The sequence below is a fragment of the Lipotes vexillifer genome, unplaced genomic scaffold, assembly GCF_000442215.2.
Source record: "Lipotes vexillifer unplaced genomic scaffold, Lipotes_vexillifer_v1.1 scaffold7, whole genome shotgun sequence".
Taxonomy (NCBI): Eukaryota; Metazoa; Chordata; class Mammalia; order Artiodactyla; family Lipotidae; genus Lipotes; species Lipotes vexillifer.
Genome location: NW_006792683.1, coordinates 1,582,214 through 1,606,596, shown reverse-complemented (window position 1 = coordinate 1,606,596; position 24,383 = coordinate 1,582,214). Strand labels below are relative to the sequence as shown.

The following is a 24,383-nucleotide window of genomic DNA, read 5'->3' as shown; positions in this document are numbered from 1 at the left end:
TTCAGCAGCTCACTTTCGTGGAGTAGAATACTAATGTGGGATGACTAATGTAATATGTATATTGTTATACATTTATATATATATATACTTATATATATTTACATAGCATAGATATTTATTTATACTTAAAGCTACAATAATTTAGCTAAAAGTGTTTCTAGTATTCCCTTTTAGTGTGTATGAGTGTGTGTGTGTTTACGTGTGTACAACTGTGACAAAGAGAGAATATCATATCAAAGAAATCTCTTTCTATATATGAAGTTCTGAGGCTATTTATGGAAATCCAGGCCTATTTCTTAGTCGTCTTGATAAAATGGCAGTGATTTTTCCTAGTGGGCTGTGTCCTACTCCATAGACCCAGCCCATGGATTAGTCAAATTCAGAGTTTTGTAACCCTTAGACAAAAAATGGGCTTTGAGAATCCTCAGTAAGAGGATGCAGCAGCTAAAAGTGGCCATTTCCTCTTTACCCTGCACCAGTGCATTCTTGGTATATGAATATGTCCACAATTCTGGGCATAGAATAAGTGCTCAGTAAACAGTGTCCAGCTGAATAAATTAGCCCATCCTGACTGGCAAATTCTAGCCAGAGTCCAACACTCCAAACATGGCTGTGTTCACCTGGGTGCAAAGTGCTAGAAGCCCAACATCCTAGATGAGGCAGAATCTAGAGATTAAGGAGACCACTAGACTCTTAGGAAGAGAATACATAGCTCCTCAGGGGAGGCGATCTAAGATGATTGTTTCTCCTTTTTTTTCCTTTGGCAGTGCTTTGCATCTTGTGGGATTTCAGTTCCCTGACCAGGGATTGAACCCGGGCCATAACAGTGAAAGTGCCGAATCCTAACCGCTAGACCACCAGGGAACTCCAAAAGATGATTGTTTCTTGATATATCTAAATCCATTTGCCTTCTGAGGTCACCCTTCCCATGAATATTCAAATAAAATAACTCAAAGCCCATCCTATGTGCTGAGAGGAGTCTAGTGCCCTCCCTTCTATTTCCAAGGATTCCTAGAAGAGAGAACTGAGAATTCCTGTTCAATTCTCTTGGAATCTTTGTACCTAATTTCTGCTGTCTGATTGAGTCTCCATTTTTGTTCACCAGTTCACTGCACATGGCTACCATCTGTTACTAAATGTTTTAGGGTTCAGAGGATAAAGTTAGCACAGATAATTTAAATTTGAAGGCTAAACACCCTTACTTCTGTAAGTTTATCTTTTATTGGTCTCTGTCAGCCCTGTCCATCTGCCATCTGGCTAAACCCCTTTCTTCCTGGTCTTCCTAAGAGCTGCTTTCTCGTATTTCCCTCTTCTCCAAGTTTTGGACTTTTCACCCGCTCTTTTCTAGGCTATCACAATAATACAGATCCTTGTCATTTAATTATTCAGAGCAGACCAGCTTTATTTTAGCCTCAATCTTTTCCTATAGGATAGCCTAAGGAGTTTTATCTTTCACAATCAAAAAGGACCCTCAATATATTTTTCTAAGCTAATAATAATATCTAACATTCATTAGGCATTTCACTACTTGCCAAGCACTATTCTAAATGCTATATATGGAGTGTCTCAATTACTCTTCAGAATAATGCTATGAGGTAGGTACTACTATCATCCCCATTTTACTGATGAGAAGACCGAAGCACAAAGAGGATAAGTAATTCTAATATTTTTGTTTCCTCAAGAAGAATGTTTCTCGTATGGACACCAAGGGGGGAAAGCCGCGGGGTGGTGGTGGTGGTGGTGTGAAGAATTGGGCGATTGGGATTGACATGTATACACTGATGTGTATAAAACTGATGACTAATAAGAACCTGCTGTATAAAAAAATAAATAAAATTTAAAAATTAAAAAAAATAAATTAAAAAACAAGAATGTTTCTATTTTTCTAGAGCAACCAACTAACCAACTGCAGCTATTTTTCTCCTTGCTAGACAGTCATACTGTGAACTGAGCAGTCAAATGGCCTTCAAGTGATTACTTAATCTGTACGATCACTGCTTACACTAGGAATACTTCCCCAAATCTAGTATTGTGCATATTTGTGTCCCAGGCTGTGAACATTATGTACATTTTTTGCAGAACTTTCCCTTTTTAGCTTGAGAAGCTTGGGTGATGTGGATCAAATGTAAAAATCTCATCTACTTCATTGCATGTTTTTGAAAGTTGAGGGGGAATCAGCAAGTGAGGAGACACGAGATAACCTCTAGACTGCTAGACTGGTCACTGATGAGAGCCACATGCCTGGAGTCCGGAGAGGAGGTTATTTTTGCCCCATGCTTCTGTTCTTTGGGATACGCATAGTCAAGTTGCCTGCCTTAACTCCAAGGTCTGCTTGCAATTGGAGTAGCCTCTTTGAGCTGTCCTTCCTGGTTTATGTGTATAAGCCTGACCTCTGCTGTCTGCCCCAGTCTGGGTTTGTACCAGAACCTGTTCTTTGGCCAGTAATGATGCCTTCCTATCTTCCAAATAATAACAAGCCATCAAGGGCAATGGCACCTTTCTGACTGCAGTCCACTGCAGTGGATCAGAGGTTAGATTCTAGGCCCATCTTTGCCATTGATTTGCATGGTCACTGTACCTGGCCCCTTTGGACCTTAATCTCTTCATCTGTAAAGTGAGTGGACTATCCTAGATTAATACCAGGATTTCTTCTAGCTCTAATGAGTTTGTGAACCATAATAGTCACATTGTTCCGTATATACAAATACACTTTTTTATGTGAGTACTGTTTTTTACTCACCAAATAAGTACACTCATTATAGATATGTTTTATTTTATGTAATGTTAAAAAAATAAGAATAAGCAGTAGGAAGGGGCATAGGTTAAAATATAACTCAGATATGTTTGTTCAGAACCTGAATAAGATATATACCTTTATTTTTAAGCTCTCATAAATGATGGCTATGAGAATCTTAGTTGTTTTCTACATCGTGGCATACTCTATGCGAATCTAAAACTTTGGTTGCTGGCAATTTGTGACTTTGAAGCTGTTATTTCTCTAGAAAGGTATGTTTTCCCTTTTATTCTTACTTATTCTTACTTACTTTATTCTTACTGATTTCACTTTTATATAAAATCAAGAAAATACCAAGGTGAAAGAAAAAGCTTTCTCCCCTCATCATTAATAACCTTGTAAAAACGAGACAATTATGAAGTCATCCTAGAATTAGAATACTACCTCTGAAAATAAGATTACTTCTAAAATAAGAACTATTCTCAATATCTGTTTGCCTCAGATGCTTTTGCAAACTTTAGAGATTGAATGGGTTTGAGAGGAGTTTAAATCCAAGGATAGCAAAATCAACCAGTAATTAAGAGCAGTTTGGGGATGCCCAGGTTAAAACTTTTTGAAGTTAAGTTCATGGAAAATTGTCATCAAGTTTTAAAATAATGGCAAAATACTTGCTTGCTATATTGTTGCTAGGCACAGTATACCACTCAGTGGGAAGAAGTCCTCTATTTAGAACTTCTGGCTATATTTTGTTTAGTAAAGCAAATACCATTAGAACACAGGTTCAGGAAGGAACAGACTGGAAGGTTACATCCACTAGTCAGAAAGCCGGGCTGTAAAAAGCAGAATTTAATTAAATAATTCCTCTTCTTTCCAAAGAAGTATTCTTTAAAATAGAAGGTGTCAGAAAGAGTAACAAATCATGCCCATTCTGTGCCAACCGGCAGACTGCTTACTTAGCTTATTTAAGGTAAACTTTGAACTTGACTTGGGAAAAGTCATGGAACATGGCTCCACAATGGACACAGTGTTTTTCTTTGGGATATTTTTGAGTCAGGAAGAGAAAGAAATGAGTTTCAGTTGCAGAAAGCCAGAAAGTGGGCAGTCGGCAAAAGGGTCAGGGCTTCTGTGCAGTTGGGCTACAGAATGTGTAGTTTCCTCATTTTGAAATAGAGGCGTGGAACAAATAATTTCTAAGGTTATTTCTACACTGAAAATTGTTTGATTCTAAGAGAGAAAAACAACTTTTATTTGATATAGAAAAGCAACTGGGCTAATACCTCTGTGGAGAGGATTTTTAACCCTAAGCCTCGAGAATATTTGCTCTTACCGTTCCTCACCCTTTCTCTTGGCGAATATAGCATAGCTTGAGGCAAAAACTTTTGAATTGAGGAAAACTAAGCTTGTTATCCAAGATAAGTCAAGATTAAGTCAAGGAAGAGTCAAGTACTGCCAAGAGCCTAGGAGACTTCAGGAAATCAGTTCCTAGCACAGACTCTACAAATGTCTGTTCCTAACTAAGGATTTCATAAAGGTGTTTATAATTTTTAATAGAAAGTATTTAACTAATTTACTTTGCTTTAGGAAAACTGTCCTGTCCAAGAGAAAGAACCCTGGTTTAAATTGACGTATGTATTTCATTAGGTTCATTTATAATTGGAGAACATCTGGAATAATTAAAATGTCTAAGAATATTTTGCTTTCTCATTTTTTTTAGAACCATTATTTTGGCTTATATAAATATTGGCCTCATATATCTACTACACCTGGATAACTACACTGAAGCCACTTGGTATTTTTCTGAGGCTATTAGACTTGACCCTATGTATATTCAAAGCTATATTTGTCGAGCAGAAGCCTATCATAAGGTATTTAAGGTTTGAGAACTTTGATTTTTTAAAAATGTTTTAATTTTTTGAATATTTGTTCAATGTAATTTAAAATATATCAATGTATTCTTTTTCAGCTAATTACAGAGCCTAATGCATTTATAAACAATACATATTAGATAGATATATTGATAGTTAACTATAATTACCCACTTAAAAATCCTCTCCTGATTAGGTGTGAATTTTTGTCTTTTTTTTTTTTTTTTTTAAATAATGCCTGTTTTTTTTCTTATTACAAAAGCAATGTATATTTACCACATGTAATATATGTATGCAAATAAGAATACATTAAAAAACATCCATTATTTCATTCTCTAGAGATAACTACTGTTAACATTTTCGAATCCATCAGTTTTGTGTGTGTGTGTATGAGGAGTGAGTGAATGGGTGAGTTCATAGAATGAGATCTGTGCATAGAATGGGGTCCAAATCATTCACACTTTCCTTTAAATTTTTTAAAAAATTTACAAGTTATTTAAATTAAAAAAATAATATATCCTTAGTGTAAAATTCAAACAACATAGTAAATAATAAGAGCTCTCTCTGACTCCAACCAACTTGGACTTTCCAGAGATAAAGACTGTTAGCTGTTGTGTCTACCTTTCAAAATAGATATTCCCTTCTACTGCTCCATCATTAACTGTCCTGTCCAAGACACTGATTTCTCACCAGGGTTATTGCAGTAGCCTCCTGGTCTTTTTGCTTCTGTTCTTTATTCCTCTCTGATGGGTTTTCAAAACAGCAGCATAGTGATCCTGTTAAAACATAAATCAGATTATTTCACTTCTTTGCCTGGAACCCTTCAATAGCTTCCCTTTGTGCTCAGAATAAAAGCCAAATCTTGCAAAAGCCAAAGGCCTACAAGAGCTCATGTGAACTGGCTCCTTGTTACCTTTCTGCCCTCATCTCCTACAAGTCCTCTCCCCACATTGGTTTCAGTCAGGATACCCTGTTATGCTGTGGAAAACAACAACAACAAATAAAACTTCAAAATCACCATCTTAAAGTGACAAAGGTTCATTTCTTGCTCACACTTCATGTCCATTGGGAGTTTGCTAGAGTCTCTGTTCTCATTGTCTTCATCTCAGGATGCAGTGTGACTAAGTCCTTACCTTCCTGATGATGGAAGCAGAAGACCCTGGGGCCGTTTTGGTATTGTCCCCAGGGCAGGTTTGCTTTTGATCCCTGTTGGGAAGGGGTGGGGAGTGTGTGTGGCCCTTTTGCTTCACTCCCTGTTGATGGAGCTGAGGCCTTATGGGGAAGTTGGAATTTCCTCTGAGCATATTTAGAAACCAAAGCACCAGCATAATATCAAGGTGTAAGGACATATATTCAAAGACTCATTGTTCTGAGGAGACAAAAACCTCTTCACAGTAATGGTTGAATAAATTTTGTTGTATTCACACTATAGAGTATTATATAGTCAATAAAAAGAATAGTTAGAATTATGCCAGGTGATTTGGAGGTATTTCCAAGAGATATTCTAGAACAAGATTTAGAAGACTTTAAAGTGTATACAGTATGATCCCATGTAGATAAAACAATGACCCTGTGTATGTATATAGAAGAATACATATGCCTACAGTGTGGGTTTAGGCTCCAGGGTAAATCCAATCTAATGCTTCCTGGAGAAGTCCAACCCCAGGAAAGCTTGCAAAGACCAGAGAGTGAGCTTCCATCATTCCCAGTCAGGGTTTCCTCAATGCACAGCTATGTATGATTGGAACCAGGTGGAGCAATGCAGGCATATGACAAGGTGGTTTATTAATTACACCAACCTGATCAGGGTTAGCTTGAGAAGCAGCAGGCCTCAAGTTCCACAGTAATTCTTAAATTTATTTAAAAACATCTCAGACTCCCTCCTTTTGAATTCCCTCTTTTGACTCCAGTCACTATTTCCTCCAAACACTTCGTACCATTTTAACAGGTATTGTCTACTTCCATGCACAGATGTTTTGATTACCATGTCAGCATAGTAAGAGGAGTCGTTGGTTGTCCCAGGTTCATTTTGCTGGGATGTGTTTAGTTCCCCCTTTTGTAATTTCCCCAATGTTTGTAAAAATTTGTATAAATTCAGATTATGCTCTGTAACCAGTATTAAGGAAAGAATCATTGTTTACTTTTCATTGTATATTGATTTTAAACAGATATCTTTTTCATCGTTGTATTTTGTTTTATTCATTCATTTTACTCCTTCAGTGCAAGCTTGTTTTTCCTCTCTTATTTTTAAGTGGAATTGACTTTTACTTTTTATTTTACATTCCTTTGCAAGCTAGTTTATTAACATGAGTAAAGTTTGGTGTAAAAGGTGTTACGGTTGAGGGAGAAAACTGAAAAGCTAAACAAAAAAGAAAAACAAACTAGAATATATGATATAATCATATTTATTTAAAACTATGTATTTGTGGATCTGTGTAATCATTCTTCAAATTTAAAGATAATTTAAAAAAAAAGACTTTGCTTCATAAATCTTTTTTTTAACTTCTCTGTATCCCATTTGCTTTGATGATTCTTAAGAAACACATGTATTAGGAGAGATTCCTGCAAAATTTCTGTATTGAAGGGTGGGAGGGAATAACTATCAGAAAGGAAGCAATCAGTATTATTATGAGCTAAGTTTCTATTTCTCACTCAACAGTTGCACAAATTGAAAAAGGCAGTAAGAGAGTTATCTCGTGCTATCCACCTTCAGCCAGATGGAATCCAATTATATATAATAAGGTATGTGTATAGAAATAGAATTCTTCTTGGGATAACTTAGTATCTGAGCTAGCTGTTGGAATCCTTAGTTCTTTCTTGATCCTTCCAGCCTCCTTGTTTTACATTTAATCTCCCAGAAATGGCCATCTCCAAATCAGCAAGTCAGATATAGTTGTTTTTGTTAAACTTTAAGATAATTCATAATATAAGATAACAGATCTTTCCCTTTGTTCTGTCCTTGCATCAAAACACAACTGTCTGTGTTTAAGTTCTTTGAGGCCTCTCTAGATTACTGGTTAGATAGTTATCACAGATCTCGTGAAAGTAAGGTAATATATTTTGATTGTGTACCCAGAGGTACCAAGTATTAACCTCAGATAATTCAGTGAAAAAAAAAAGATACATTGAATTGTATTTCAAATGCAGTAGAGCTTGCTATAAAAGGACCCACTGCAAATTATGAGCTATCACTACCAAAAATATATTATAATTAACTAACATGGGAAATGGATTTACAGAAAATGGGAAAATGGACTGGAACAATGCTTTCTGATAAGGTCTTGCTTTGTCTTTTAACTCTTGAACCACATTTTAACAATTTATGTAAATACTTCTCCATTGGTATGCCCCTTAAACTGTGTTTAGCTTTTAAAATTTCTCAGCAACAGAGTATAACTTTTAAAATGCCGATAATTACAATAAGATCTATTTTTCTTTCAGCTTCACATTTCCTAAATTGTTTTCTTCTCACATCTCCACGCTAATTGGCCTATTTAGACTTACATAAAATATTTATAATTTCCACGTTGTTTTTGTCATACATAAGTATGAATAAATGTATTATAATAAGTATGAATAAATGTATTAAAATTTTAAGTAACTGAATATAAAAATCTTTATTTTTAAAAAATTATTTTTAACTGCTTAGAATTAAAAAGCTGTTATTTCTTCCAGAGGACAATATCTTCTTAGGATGAAGTGGTATGATCTTGCAAAGTTCACTATTTATCAAGTAGCAGAAATGACCAAAGGTAAATATAATCAATGTAAAATTATAATGTTATCTTAATTTAAAAAGAAATACTTCTTTAAATTTTTTATACTATTTTCAGTAGCTCTGTATAGGTAGCATGAAGGGTTCACTTGAGAGTCAAAGTTAGATTTTGAAACTAAAACTTCAGTTTCACATGTATGTAACCAATTTGTAAAATGCTTCATAGCCTAGTGAATTTTGTGAGAGAGATTATTATAGGAAATACCAGGCTTATGCTGTTATTTTTGTTTGTTCGTTTGTAGTTGGAATGTCTTATTGTTTGTTGACAGTAAATAGATTTTAGTATCATATTGATTTATTAATTCATATTGTAAAAATAGATTATTGAATTGCTTGACTGTCTTAAAATAATTATATTCTAAGTCCTAGATACTTGGCAAAGTTATTGATAAATTTTCCTTTCCTTTTAGGTCTCATTGAGTTGAGTCCTATACAGCAAGCACTCATTTATTCATTTTGTGAGAAACATGACAAGGCCATTCAGGTCTTAGATGGGATCACTTTGAATAAGGCTGAGGTCACCATGTATGCTCTATTAGCAAAAGCTCAAATGAAGGCCAAGAGAAACAAGGTGAAAAGTCTTGAGTAACGTTTACTAAACCTATTAATGGAATTTTTATATTGTGCTTGGAATTACTGCTTACATATATATATATATATATATAGATAGATAGATAGATAGATAGATAGATATTTTTTTTTTTTACAAAACTAAACCATACCATTTATTTATTGATTCTTCTGTTAATTAATATTTGGGTTGTTTCCTTTTGTTTTTTTTCCTCTTAAGAGTAAGGGTAGTATTCTTTTTCATGTCTTCTGTTAACATTGTTGGTATGTAGAGAATGTAAATGTTTAACTTTCAAGAAAATGGCACATTGTTCCATAGGGTTGTACCAATTTATTCTCCCGCCTGTAGTGTATGAGTATTCCTGTTGATCTCCACCCTCTACAGTAACTGGTGCTGTCTACTTTATTTTTATCAGTTTGGTGGATAAAAACTAATGTCTCATTATGGTCTTAATTCACATTTCTCAGTTTGAGCAAAGGTTGAGGCATCTTTTTATATGTTTATATTTCCTGTTCTATCAATTTGCTGTACACATTTTTGTTTATCTTGTTCATATTGAGTTTTGGCATTGAAAAAAAATAAGTCCTGTATAAGTAAGTCCTTGGTTGGTTACATGTGTGTCATGTTTCCTCTTGCAATTTGTGGCTGGTTTTAAAATTTTCTTCATGATGTCTTTTGATGAGCAGAGGATCTTAATTTTAATGTAGTTGAATATATCTCTTTCTGTTTTATTGTCACAGCTTTAAAAAAAAATTCTTGTTTAAAAATTCCCTCCCGGGCTTCCCTGGTGGCACAGTGGTTGAGAGTCCGCCTGCTGATGCAGGGGACACGGGTTCGTGCCCCGGTCTGGGAAGATCCCACATGCCGTGGAGCGTCTGGGCCCGTGAGCCATGGCCTCTGAGCCTGCGTGTCTGGAGCCTGTGCTCTGAAGCGGGAGAGGCCACAGCAGTGAGAGGTCCGCGTAACGCAAAAAAAAAAAAAAAATTCCCTCCCTACACCAAGGTCATAAAGATATTTTCCCATATTTTCTTCTGAAAGTTTAAAAATTCTACTTTTTGCATTTAAGACCTCACTCTACCTTAAATTGAAATTTTTGAATGTGAGATAGTGATAAAATTTCAATTTTCCCCATATGGATACTCAAATGTTCCAGTATCATTTATTGAAATGTTCTCCTAAACCAAAGATCTGAAGTGGTACATCTGTCCTATTATAACCTTTCATGTGTGTGTGGATCTGATTTTGGGCTCTCTATTCTATTCCTTTGGTCAATTTTTCTATCCCTGGCCTAATAGTACAATGTTTTAACTACTGTTGCTTTATTGTAATTCTTGACATCTGGTGGAGCAAGTTGCCACACCATATTCTTCTCCAGGAAATTCCTGGTTATTCTTGGGCCTTTACTCTTCCAGCTGGTCAAGATTTTAAGACCCTGCTGGAATTTTGATTGAATTGTATTGAATCTCTAGGTTGTTTTAGGGAGAATTGACACCTTTATGATATCAAATTCCTTCTTTGGAATAATCTTAAATTTACTTTAACCTCCCTGAAACCTGAAGTCACTTTTGATTGGGTCCCTCTTCTACCCAATCAATAGTCATGCTCTCTTGGTTCTACTTTCTAAATGTCTCTCAAATCTGCTTCCTTTCTCTATTTCTCTGGTCATTATCCTAGTCCAGAACATATTTGTATTTTGTTTGAATTATATAATAGTGTTGAACTCTTCCAAGCTTTTCTCCACACGGTTGCCATGGTACTGTGTTTGGAATGTACATTTGCCCTATGAGAGCGTCCACTACTTTTTAGAGTAGTGAAGGAAAGAGAGGTGGGACATCAGCTAGAGGAGGAAGTGAAGATGTGTTCATTTTAATTTAAATGTGATGGAAGACTTTATGGACTCCAGGAGGCAATGAAGGGGCAGAGATCCAAAAGCAGAAGGCAGGACAGAAGGAGTTGTTGGGGTCAAGGGCACAGCTTGAGGAGTTAGCTCTGAAAAGAAGAAAGGAAACCATTCAAAGACAGGAGAAAAAAAGATGGAAATGAAGAAGATATAGAGACTTTGAAAAGTAAAAATGAGGGAAATTGAGAAGGTGATGCATTTTTTTCTATTGCAAAGGCATGTGCTGAGAGTGAGGCTGGAAGGATGAATGTTGAGGTAAGAGACATGTTACGTAAACTAAGGGTGGGCCCAAAGACATCCAAGTTAAACCTCATTGTTTTTTTTTTTTTTTTTGCGATATGCGGGCCTCTCACTCTTGTGGCCTCTCCCGTTGCGGAGCACAGGCTCCGGACGCGCAGGCTCAGCGGCCATGGCTCAGGGGCCCAGCCGCTCCGTGGCATATGGGATCTTCCTGGACCGGGGCACGAACCCGTGCCCCCTGAATCGGCAGGCGGCCTCTCAACCACTGCGCCACCAGGGAAGCCCAACCTCATTGTTTCTTTAGCAATTTAATATAATTAAGAAAGTGGGCTAAAGAGTCACAAGTAGCTGTATTTCTATATATTAGGTAAATAACATTGAATAGCTAGTTATGAAAACGTGTTTCTATTTGGGAAATTGAATTTTTTTCATTAAGAGTTTCAACTATTTTGCCAGAATAGTTTAAATGGGTAATTTTTGATGTTAGTTTATTTTCTGGTGTCAATGGAACCCCCTTGAGAGCATAGCAGGACAAAATAAAAGTTGATTAAAACAACGTCAGATATTATCAGTGGAGAACTTTTACTACCTAATAGCTGCCTGGCATTCCCTTCAGGATAATTACTAGGAAATTGGTCATAAATTGGTCTATAAATTTTAGTCTGATTTAAGACTACGAGAAAATACCCTTTAGAATTTAGAAATTACAGTTCCAAAAGTCCACTTGTGTAACCCTGCTTACGTACCTGCCTGTAGGATAGGCACCTGGGTGGGTCAGATTTCCTGCCTGTCAGAAGTCCTCCCTCTTGGTGCACTGACAAGATCTGTGTCTTTACCAGGTCTGTGTGTCCTCTTGTGAAATGAGAGTAGTGCTCATCCTGTGTGCTCAGGATTCCTTTTAACATCTAAGGCTGTTGTGTTAAATAAATATTAGAAAAAAAATTCCCTTCCCTCTCTTTTTTTAAAAATCATTATAGGAAGCCATGAGAATGTTTAAAAAGGCGTTGGATATCTTTTCTCATTCTGCTAAAGGACGAAATGCCGTAGCAGCTTCATCAGACTGTCTGTATCACTTGGGTCTTTGTTACATGGAGGAAGGCAACTTACAACTGGTATTTTATGTATTTAAGAGCATAGGTATTTTATGGTTTTAGAAATTGTTTCCTTGCATTCAGTTCCATTTCTGAAGGCTACCTAAACAGTGAGTGACTAGACCAAAGCTTCTTATAAAGCTTGGCTTACTATAGGCAGTCTGCACCCTGCAAAACCTACTACATTGTTTTATTTATTCAAACATTTTATTGATGCCTGTTTGTCAACACTATTTGGAAGACTAACGCATGTTTCCCACTAAACCAATTTAAGAAATTATTATATCAAAATTTCATCACATTAGTATAAATTTACTTATTAAATTGTAAGTACTTTATATTGACTGCTTCTGTGTAATGTAGAATAAATGGAAAATGATTAGGACACTGTTTGATTTCTCCTATTGACAGCTGTGCAATTCAAATCATAATAAAACCAGATTCATTGAAAACCAGTTGATTCAATTATTATGTATTTATCCAGTATTTGGCTATTTCACAGAATTCTCCATTTCAAAATTTTCAATGATATGATAAATATGTATTTTCCATTGGCTATTTTTGAATATTCCACAACTACACACACACACACACACACACACACACACACACACACACACACCTTTCCAGTCCTTATATTCATAGGGGTGGACAGTGTCTGAAACTTGCATCTTCATAACTTTAAAAAAGAGTTGCACTTGATTAGTTGTTCCATTTATTGTAAAAAATTACAATAAATATAAGATTAATTACAAATATTTTTCATGTTTTTAGCCCTTTTGGACAAGCAGAGGAAACCTAGCTTTGCTTTACAATATTAGGAAAAATTTTGGAGTTCCATTGCTTTGAAATTTTGTAACCATATATCTGCTGGCCCACATGGAAAATAAATGTACTAATTGTGATTTCTTTGAAGAAACACAACAGGAAGAATAATGATTAAAGTTACACCTCTGAAAGTGTTGTAACAACATGGATTATGCAGACATTAGCCTGGGAGTAAGGGAACCTGTAAATTATAATAATAAATCTGGCTTGTTCATAAATGTTTTTTGCTCCACAAGGTTCGCTGGGAGAAACATATTTAAAATGACCAAAAACTAAAATGAAAACTTTTCAACAATAGTTATATACTGTAATGTATTAACATTTTAAATTAATACATTCTACTCACTACATGATTTGCTCTTCTAGGCTTTTGATTCTTTTACAAAAGCTGTGAAAGCAGATCCTGATTTTGCAGAAGGCTTTTATCAACGTGGGCTTTGTAAAGTAAAACTCCACAAGGATAGTTCAATCCTGGATTTTAATCGTGCAATTACCCTTGATCCAAAACATTACCAGGTATTTAAGTGAACAATTTCAGTGGTTTGGAAAGTGTGTTAAATTTGCTAAAACTATTAAATCTTTAAATGTAATTGTTATTAGTTAGCAACAGTTAGTTTTACCCACTTTTCAGCAGTTTTAATAATCCATATATCTGTATTTCCCCTTGAACTAAAAATATGATTTCCAACAGGGAAATTATATAGGTAAAAGTGCTTCGTGAATCGTGGTGTATACAAATATTGTAAATATTTTAATGTACCTATTAATAATTATTTTATATACTATGTTATTAATTTTACTTCTTGTTTCGCTGTCACATTGATTCCTACCTCTTAAGAGACTAGAGACAACACAAAATCCAACAGGTGAAACTCAGTTGGATATTGATTTTAAAAGCATATGAAATTTGAATATGGATGAAATATTAGATGATTTTAGGGAAATACTATTAATTTTCTTAGATATACAGTGGTAGTGTGGTTATGTAGGAGAATGTCTTCTTCACGGGAGATGCATACTGGAAGACTTGGGGTGAAGTTTTATGATGTCTACAACTTATTTTCAAATAGTTCAGAAAAAAATAGATACAACAAAATTGAAAAATGTTAATAATTATTGAATCCAGGTGGTAGGCATATGGGTGTTTACTGTAGTATTCTTTCAATTATTCTGTATGTTTGAAATTTTCTTAATAAAAGAGAGTGACAAAAAGTCTATATTTTATACCATCTTTGGGTGGCATAAATTTGTTCCAGCTACCATATATTTTGGTAGAACTGATGCTTTTACTAAAATATCTGTTCCTGCTTTCCTCCTCTCTTTCTCTGAAAAGGCATATTTAAGTCGAGTAGCCTACTATGGTTTGAAAGGCAGATACTCCAAAGCAATCTTGAGTTGTAATGAGGCCATCAAAATTTATCCTCAGAGTGTGCGTGCCTACGTCTACAGAGGAGTTCTGAAATACTACAACAAGGTAAGGCAATTTCCTACCTTGTTCTCTGGTATTTTAGAGTGGGTGGCTGCTCGGGTGCCAAGGAGGGACTCACTACCTTTTTATCCTCTGTGAGAGGAGAATTGCCATGGTATGAAGGCAGAACTACATAGAAGGTGTTACACTTTGACAGTACATCAAAAGGATTTCAATTCATAATTTTTCATAAAATGGTGATATTTATTTTTGACATTTGCATTTTAAATAGCACTAATTATGTTTTTTTTTTTTCTTTTTTCTTTTTTTTTTTTTTGCGGTACATGGGCCTCTCACTGTTGTGGCCTCTCCCACTGCGGAGCACAGGCTCCGGACGTGCAGGCTCAGCGGCCATGACTCACGGGCCATGTGGGATCTTCCTGGACCGGCGCACGAACCCGTGTCCCCTGCAACAGCAGGCGGACTCTCAACCACTGCGCCACCAGGGAAGCCCTAATTATGTATTTTTATTAGGAAAGTAATATTCATTGTAGAGAATTTGGAAAATACAGAGGTATAAATGAGAAGATTAAAATCACCTGTTTTCCCACCATCAAATGGTAATTCCTGAGAGCATTTTTTTTTTTTTTTTTTTTTTGCTGTACGCGGGCCTCTCACCACTGTGGCCTCTCCCGCTGCAGAGCACAGGCTCCGGACGCACAGGCCCAGCGGCCATGGCTCACGGGCCCAGCCGCTCCGTGGCATGTGGGATCTTCCCAGACCGGGGCATGAACCCATGTCCCCCACATAGGCAGGCGGACCCTCAACCACTGCGCCACCAGGGAAGCCCCCTGAGAGCATTTTGATGTATTTGAATTTTGTCTTTTTTTCTTAATAAAATGTCATATATACTTTCCAAAATTGTGACTATGCTACTTACATAATCTGTGTTGTGCCCTGCTTCTTATAATCTTTGAAGATACTATTTTTAATGACTGCATAATATTCCACCATAGTGTACTTTTCACCACTTTATTGTCGGACATTTGGATTGTCTGAAATTTTTTATTATTTTACTATTTTAAATAATACAGTTATACACACAGAACAAAATCGTTACTTGAGTTTATGGTTCCTAAATGGAAATTACTGGATGTAGCAACACTATCGATATCTGATGCTTCAAGGAATACATTTTTTCTCCCTGTGTTTCTTTTTTGAACTTTCTCTGTAGCCATTTCATATGAAATATTTTGCAAATAATACCTTAAAGCAAAGGTAAGACCTTGCATTACCTGTTAATTCCATGAAAATTACTATCTATATAAATGGATGATCTAAGGTATCAGAGAAGCATCAAAGAGGAGCAAAAGAAAACATGGATAGAAAACATGACGATTATGTGATATGACAGTGAGAGTGACAGAAGCAAGCAAGCTCTGGTGAATGTTTGCTGGATGAATAAGGCTTGCTTCTCTTTTATCCATAAGAAATTTAATTTTTTCCTTGCTATATAGCAGCAATGGAAATAAGATAATCATTTAAAGTTGTTTATATATTGAATTTTATTTGCATGTGAGAGAAACTATAGCAGTTCCTACCAAGGGACTTAATTAATTCTGTGAAAGATTAGCTTGATTGTCTTAATTTCACGGATGATACACAGAGTGGTTAAATGAGTATTCTCAAAACTCTGATAGAATCAAGAATTTATTTTACAACTAAATTTCAGTCCGTTATGATTAACCCTTCTCACTTAATTATTTTTTCTTTATAGACTTATAAACTAGCGATTACAGATTTAACTACAGCTATCAACATGGATAAAAACTGTTATATAGCATTTTATAACAGAGCATTATGTTACACCAAGATAAATGAACTTCAAATGGTAAGATGACCATCTTAGTAAACAACACTTTAAAGCATTTGTAAACTTATTTAAAGCATGTGTAAAGTATTTTCTTATTAGTTTTGTTACAATTTTGGAAAAATAATTCTGTGGAAATACACATAAAACTTGAGAAACCAAAGAACCATTTCAGAGAATATTTATTTTCTTTTTTAGTGCTTACCAAATTTTCTTATACAATCTCTGCAATGTCAAAAGAAAAATTAATTTTACAGTGCTTATATAAGCATTTAAAGGCCATGTAAATTTAAATGTATTACATAATTTTCATTTGAGAAAATGTTTCTACTGATAAACGTGTGCAGAATTTTTAAGCAGTGATCACTAGCAATATTGTTTGCTTCAAAATCTCAACATTAACTACAATAGTTTGTGGAGGTATTTTTTTTACAGTGGTCAGACCACAGATGCAGCAGGGAGTTTTGAGTGATGGTTTCCAGCTCAGGGACCAGTGACCAGGATTATCTGTGCGTTTTGAAGGCCTAACTGATGGCTGCAGCAAACCTTTTTCTCTATTTGTCCTGATGCAGATGCTACCAGTGTAAGCCCTCTTTTATATTTTTTAATCTTACCCCTTGTCCACTCTCTCCTTGTTGGTTTGGTTCTTTTCCAGTCAGGATCCCTCACTGGGGAGCAGGTCAGTAGTTTCTTAGTGTTTTGTCCAATCTCTTGCTTCCCTTTATGCTGTCCACTTGTTTCCGTTTCCTTGTTTCTATCCACTTCCATAGTCAATGAAGCATTCTTTAAAAGACTGCATCATGTACCTGCTGCTGTGTGTGGGCACACTCCCACAATCTCCTGGAAACTTGGAAAGTTAAATTTGTTTAAAACATTTAGAAATTTAGTCATTTATTTGCTATGGAAGGAAGAAGTTGAGAAACATTGTTTCTAAGAGGATGTAGAATTCCTGGTAACCGGATTATCAGGTTTCCTCCAGAAATGTTGACAAATGAATAACTAATTTTTAACACAGGCTGTTGTAAACCATTCTAGGAGCTAATTAAAGGATCATTTATCAGAGTGACCTGCACAGCAGGTATCTTTGACAGCTCCCTCCCCACCCCTACTCCTGCCTCTTCTGGGTAACCCTGAACTGCAAACAGTGGTCTGGGTGGGGGCAGGGAACTACTATCTTTGTTATCTCTGATGTGTAACAGAGCTAGTGCTCCATGAATAAAGAAAACGAAAAACTACGTAAATAGAAACCTAACTAGAATAAGAACATATTGGTTATTTTAGAGCTGCCAGGTACACAACGCTTTTCATCCAATGGGCTCCTTTTACAGATGAGGTTAGAAACACATCCAAGTCACACAGGGAATAGGGACCTGTATCGGTGTTTGCAGGTTTGTTTGCTTCTGGTTAACAGTCTTTAGGTGGCTTTGTGAAACCATCTGACCTCCAGCATGTGGACCAGATGTCATTTTACAGCGTCACCTCCTCCCTTTCTTTCCCCCCCCCCCCTGCCATAACAAGACTGAGGAAACCCAAGTACTTTGTGCAGAAAATGCACTCCCAAGATATGATTTCATAAAAACTAGAAAAGGTGAATTCTGGTTCCTATCACCTTATATTAATAAAAACAGTAACAGTTACCTCTCAGTTAGGGCTTATTGTGTGACAGGCACTGGGCTAAATGCTTTACCAACGTATAATCTAAATATTTTAAAGTGGGCTTCTACAACAACATGATGAGTTATAAATATCCCGCTTTTGTGGATGAGGAAACTGAGGCTTAGTGTTAAGTAACTTTCCCAAGGCTGAAAGGTTAGTAATAATAGCAGAGGCAAAACACAAAGCCTGCTCATTGTGACCTTCACGAAATCTCATTTCCCAGCTTTTTTTTCCTCTTGTGTCACATATTCAGCTGCTTAGTGGATTTCTAAGGCATCTTGACATATATATATATAGGTTTTAATTCTGTGATTCTGTGAAAGTAAAATGGCAAACATTCTAGTTCTGTTTTGTTTTACAAGTGTTACAAATGATTTTTACAGCTTTGTCAATGTTTATTTATAGTTATGCCACAATATACATATAGGATATTTAATTGTACAATTCTTTTAGATGCTTGAGTGCCCAATCATGGAATAGTAGAGGAGAACCACTAAGCAAATAGTAAAGTACCATTTTATTTGTATTTTCAGTTAGCATGTGCTACAGGCATAGAGATATGATTTGGGCCTTTTCTGATGAAACCATATGGCTCTTTTGGACAAAATGTTCAGAAGGAAAATGAATTAAGAGATTCAGCTCCAGCCCAAATTTGGGATGCTCCTAGTACCTGGTACAGACTAGATGACCAGTAAAAACTTGGCTGTTCATTGAAAAAAAAAAAAAAAGATGAAAAATGGAGACAGGTCCTCTGAGTTGATTCTCAGCTTAGGCTAATATCTTAAAAAAACTGAGACTATTGAAGTAATATTCCAACAAGTGCTTATTTGTTAGTTTTATTAAGATCTGTTTTCATTGCTTTATGATTTATTGATTCAACAAAACTTTATCAGATGCCTAGTATGTGCAGGCATGGTGCTAGTTTACTGGCTTTACAATGGTGAACAAAATGGATAATCTGTGCCTCCATAAAACTTAGGTTTCAGTGAAGAAAACAATAAATCACTACAAAGAAATTAAATTTCAAAAGGTAACAAGTGCTCTGCTTTAATGTCAACAGTCATTTGGTGAAACTATTAAGTTGGGGAAGGGTGTTGCATCCCCGCTTCAATCCATACACAATAAAAGTAGTTCACAGATGATTCACAGATAACATGTGAAGTGCAAGCACAGTGCACACCGCTTATTAGGAGGGAGCAACATCCACAGTATTTAATTAAGGGAAACCTTTAAATCTAACAAATGATCATTTTTGGCCATACATTTTGTCACATTTAAGAACTAATTATGAGGTACTAGTTTGTCCATGGTCAATGCAGTAATGCTCTAAAGAGTTGACTTTAGGTTGTAAGTGATTATTTCATTTTTAGGCATTAACAGATTATGGAATTGTGCTTCTCCTTGATGCTGGAGAAACTGTGATGTTAAACGCCTGTATTAATCGTGGACTCATCTACACTGAACTAGAGCAGTTCAGTTTTGCATTAGAGGTAAACCTTTCCGTTTACTTGTAAAAGTGAACCCACTTGATTTTGCATGTTCACTTCTGAAAACCAGTAAAAAAGTTTTTCTTGATAATAAATGGCAATATTAATGAGCAATAATTCAACTTTAGCAAGAATTGTGTTGAAATACTTTGAATGAGTAATAGAATCTTTGCAAAAAAAGTGTTTTTTTACTTTGTTTTTAATACAGATAAATAGCCAATATGTAAAAGAAAAAAATTCCGAATTGATGAAATATCAAGACTATCATCTCCCCTAAGGGAGTGTCTTAGCTACAGACAAACAATAAAATGATTTATGTATCATTTACTTTGCTGCTTAGTGCTCTTTCTCATTCACAATTTTCCTTGTATTGATATTATTTTTCAACTTCTGGAGCCATCTTTTGAGATTCTGTCCCACAAAATTACTTATTATTAAGGAAGTGTCTGAGAAACTGTATTCTAGGCAATTTACACTATGGTAAAATATAACTTCAAGAGTTGAACTCCCTTAGGTTTTGGTTTTGAGATATACCATTCAGAATTCCCTCAGGTAGGGGAAGCTTTGTTTGGTGTAGGCAAAAATCTGTGGAGGGCTTCCCTGGTGGCGCAGTGGTTGAGAGTCCGCCTGCCGATGCAGGGGACACGGGTTCATGACCCGGTCCGGGAAGATCCCACATGCCGCGGAGCGGCTGGGCCCGTGAGCCATGGCCGCTGAGCCTGCGCGTCCGGAGCCTGTGCTCCGCAAGGGGAGAGGCCACAACAGTGAGAGGCCCGCGTACTTCAAAAAAAAAAAAAAAAAAAGTCTGTGGAACTCTGGACAATAGTGTTGGGTGGAGAAAGTGAGGAAAATGGGGGTTGGAAGCAAAAGACCTCAGCTGTTGGAGAATTAAATGCAGGGCCTGTGTTATCCACCTAGTAAGTATTTATTTAGTACTTAACAGCATTAACTCTAGTCATCACACTTGTACTACCTGCCAGATTCTCAATAATGCTGCACAATTTATGACTGTAACTTATGGAAGAGGAAGCTGATATTCAAAAGAGGTTAAATCAAGTCTTAGTCAGCCAGGAAGAACTGAGGCAAGATTTGAACTCAGGTCTCACTTGATTCCAAATCCTGTGTTCCTTCAGACAAGGCATGGTACTGACATTGGCATTGAAGATACGGAGACAAATATCAGTAAGACAGATTTCCAGTCCTTGAGGAGCTCATAGTCTGGTGGGAATCATTCTTGATCCCTCTCCTTCCTCACATCCCACATCTAGATCATGGGCAAGTGTGGTCAGCTCTGCTATCAAAGCATATTTTAAATTCAGTCATTTCTCATTTTTTTGCCACTGCTTTCCTCCTCCTTCCAGCCTGCACCTTCTCTCCCCTGGATTACTGCAGTAGCTTCCCAGCTGGCCTCTCTGCTTCTGCTCTTTTCCCTCTACATGCTGTTCTCCACACAGCAGCCAGAGACGCCTCTTCAAAACATAAAGCAGAGCAAGTTATTCATCTGCTCAGAGCCCTCCGATGACGTCCCATCACACTTAGAATAAAATCTGAACTCTTAACTATGGCCAACCAAGACCCTAGTGACCTAACTGCTGCTCGCTGATCTGACTTTGTTGTCAGCGTTCTTCTCTTCTCCACTCAGGTTACTCCACTTCGGCCTTTTGCTATTCCTTGGAAATGCCAGGCTCCCTTCCTGACTCAGGGTCCTCACACAGGCTGTTCCCTATGTGTAGAATCTTCCTCCTGTTGGTTCACACCGTCCTTTCATTTCAGGTTTCTTCTCAAATGTGACCTTCTCAGTCAAAAAGAGTATTTTAATTAAAACGGAATATTAAAAAATTAAAATAATCCCAGATAAATCTGGAAAGAGAAAACAAAGGAACAGAAACAGAGGAGACCAGCAGAAAACAAATAGTAAAGTGGTAGACCTAAATTCAACCTTGTCAGTAGTTATGTTAAATGGAAATTGTCAAAACACACCAACTGAAATATTGAAAATGCCAGATTAGAATTTTTTAAAAGTCCCAACAATATTCTGACGGCAAGAAACACACTTTAAATATAAGATATAGATAGGTAAAAGTAAAAAAGCTGGAAAAAAAAATATGCCCTGCAAACACTACAGACCTGCCTTGGAATTACTGCAGGTTTGGTTCCAGACCACAGCAATAAAGTGAATATAGCAATAAGTGACATTTTTTGTTTCATATAGAAGTGCATATAAAAGTTATGTTTATACTGTAGTCGATTAAGTGTGCAATAGCATTATATCTAAAAAATAGTACATGCCTTAATTAAAAAATACTTTATTGATAAAAAATGTTAACCGTCATCTGAGCCTTCAGTCAGCTGTAGTTTTTTTGCAGTAGTGACATCAAAGATTACTGATGATCACAGATTACCATAACAAATACAATAATAATGAAAATGTTTGAAATATTGTGAGAATTACCAGAATGTGATACAGAGACACGAAGTGAGCAAATGCTTTTGGAGAAAATGGAGCCAATAGGCTTGCTTGAGGCAGGATTGCCACAAACCTCCAATTTGTGCAAAGTGCAGTATCTGCGAAGTGCAATAAAACAAGATATGCCTGTAATTAAAAGGAAAAAAAATGTTTCTCCCCTCTGTAAATTTAAAAAATTAATTTGAAAAATTTTAAAAAAGAGGCTGGCTGAGGTAGACCAATGAAGTAATATATGACTGAATAATAAGAGGGCTAAATGCAGAACCAAGCGAGAGCAGAGTCTTAAAACCTAACCAGGGAAACATTTTTAGTGGGAATGATTGATTAACAGAAAGGTCAAGTAGGATGAGCACTGAACACATGTTAGTTCATTGATAGTTGTGTGATCTTCATAAGAACACGGGAAGTAGAGTGTGGCATTTAAACTGGAATTGTTTAGGAAGTTAATGGTTAAGCTTGTTGGATTGAGAACCTTTGTTTATTTCTTTGTCCTCTTGAAAACCAGGAAGACAATAAAGGAATAAAAAAGACATAATCTCACAAGGTTAAAGATAGTGGAGAAGAGGTGCCCAGACACCCCAAACTACCATTCCCTATTTTAAAACTTAAATATGAGTGGGTAGCCAAAGATTCTACACTTGAGGGAAGTAAAATAAAGAGTAAAATAAACACATTGTCATAGGGATATGGGGACAGTGGGAGAAGGGGAGGTGTGTGGAGTGATGGTGTAAGGTAGCTAAGTTCTATCCTATGTTGGAAGTTAAACATGATAAAAATACTCATGTCATTTAGAAATTCACAGGTAAATAGCAGAAGAAATAACAGCAAGATGTAAAAATGGTTGACTCTGGGGAGCGGGGCTCAGAGATAAGGAGAGGTGGCGCGGGGTATCCCTGTAAGCATTGTGAGTTTTCTAGTTTCATTGGACCCTCTACCCTACCCTGGATGCATGAGTTACTTTGAGAAAAATAAAAATAAATGTAAAAATGCCTTTAGAGGCAGTTTTCAAATTACGAAATGAAATTGGACTTACTAAACAACAAGAAGTTGATGGCGTTTGGGGACATGGAGATGGTGAGTGTTGACTCTGCTTTCAGAGATTGGTAGTGACAGGAACTAGAAAGACAAAGCCACGTGTAGCTTGCGGGCAGGCAGGTTTGAGGGAAGGCATACTAGGTCGGGGTGGTGAGAAAAGGATTAAAGTTACAAAGGGCAGAAGAAGATGATGGAGCAAGTTTCCAGAGATGGGAAGGATGAGGTCAAGGGCGCATCCTCTGACACACAGGAAGACGGTGCAGGTGAAGAGTCTTACAAATAAACTCATCAGCAGAAGGAAGGGAGTGGAGGGAATTTGCTTTGTATGTGAGTGACTTTGTGTGGTTTGTTATTTATGATCCATATTAGAAATAAAACTAGTGCAGAAGAGGAAAATCATAAAAACTGTAGTTAGCTTTATTCTGTTGTGTTTTTTTTGTTTGTTTGTTTGTTTTTTTTGCGGTAAGTGGGCCTCTCACTGTTGTGGCCTCTCCCGTTGCAGAGCACAGGCTCTGGACGCGCAGGCTCAGCCGGCCATGGCTCACGGGCCCAGCCGCTCTGCGGCATGTGGGATCTTCCCGGACCGGGGCACGAACCCGTGTCCCCTGCATTTGCAGGTGGACTCTCAACCACTGCGCCACCAGGGAAGCCCTAGTTAGCTTTATTCTGAGTAATCCTAAGTCATCATTTGTGTCTGTTGCTGATAATGTCTAATTACCATGTAGCATCACAATGATTTTATATATAGAGTCAAGCTGACTTTTTCGGTTTTATCTGATTATAAAACTAAACTTGGTATTCTCAGCCTTTCAAGTTTGTGGTCACTCCTCATAACTCCCAAAATTAATGGAAATGTTTGTAATAAATCTCAGTTACACTGTGTTTGCCCCCATTTCAGAAAAAAAAAAAAAATTCTCCTATGGGAGTTATCTGGTAGCATATTTGATTAGACAATACATTTCTTATTTTCTAACAAATAATTCCATTTAGTATCAAAATATGCTGGGAATCTAAGTGGGGAGTCCATAGTCTCAGATGGGTCTGTGACTAATACCCTTTTCCTCCAGTAGGATCCAGGAGTGCTCAGTTTGACTGTACCGCTCCATCTTCCACCCCCAGTATTAGCAGAAAACTTATTCTACCCCCATAAAACAGCCATCTTCCTCTCTCTAGTACAGCCAAGGAAGGTTTGTGGAAGGATGAGGGGGAGGGGAAGGGCATGGAGGAGGGGAGGGAGGAGGGAGACTGTCGTTACGGTTGGGTCCTCCCTCGTTGGGTAGAAACCAGAACTCTGACCCTTGCCCTTTAAGACTGTAGAATGCCCACGTCCCAGCCTCCTGGAAATGAGAAAGGAGTCTGGAAGGGTTTCTCTTAGTCACTCCAGGGGACGATAGAGTACTCTCCACAGTCTAGCTTGGTCAAGTGAGCTCACAACCAAAACTGCCCAAGAAGATTC

At 36.8% G+C, this 24,383-nt stretch overlaps 1 protein-coding gene across 1 annotated transcript in view; it reads left to right on the top strand.

Annotated features, from left to right (window-relative positions):
- TTC6 (tetratricopeptide repeat domain 6) overlaps positions 1 to 24,383 on the top strand; it is a 55,444-nt gene that overhangs the window by 12,812 nt on the left and 18,249 nt on the right. The window contains exons 2-8 of the mRNA XM_007465837.1: positions 8,275 to 8,351; positions 8,785 to 8,945; positions 12,063 to 12,197; positions 13,371 to 13,520; positions 14,338 to 14,478; positions 16,190 to 16,303; positions 19,309 to 19,428. Coding sequence (XP_007465899.1) covers positions 8,275 to 8,351; positions 8,785 to 8,945; positions 12,063 to 12,197; positions 13,371 to 13,520; positions 14,338 to 14,478; positions 16,190 to 16,303; positions 19,309 to 19,428 — 898 coding nt within the window. The remainder of the gene's footprint in view (positions 1 to 8,274; positions 8,352 to 8,784; positions 8,946 to 12,062; positions 12,198 to 13,370; positions 13,521 to 14,337; positions 14,479 to 16,189; positions 16,304 to 19,308; positions 19,429 to 24,383) is intronic.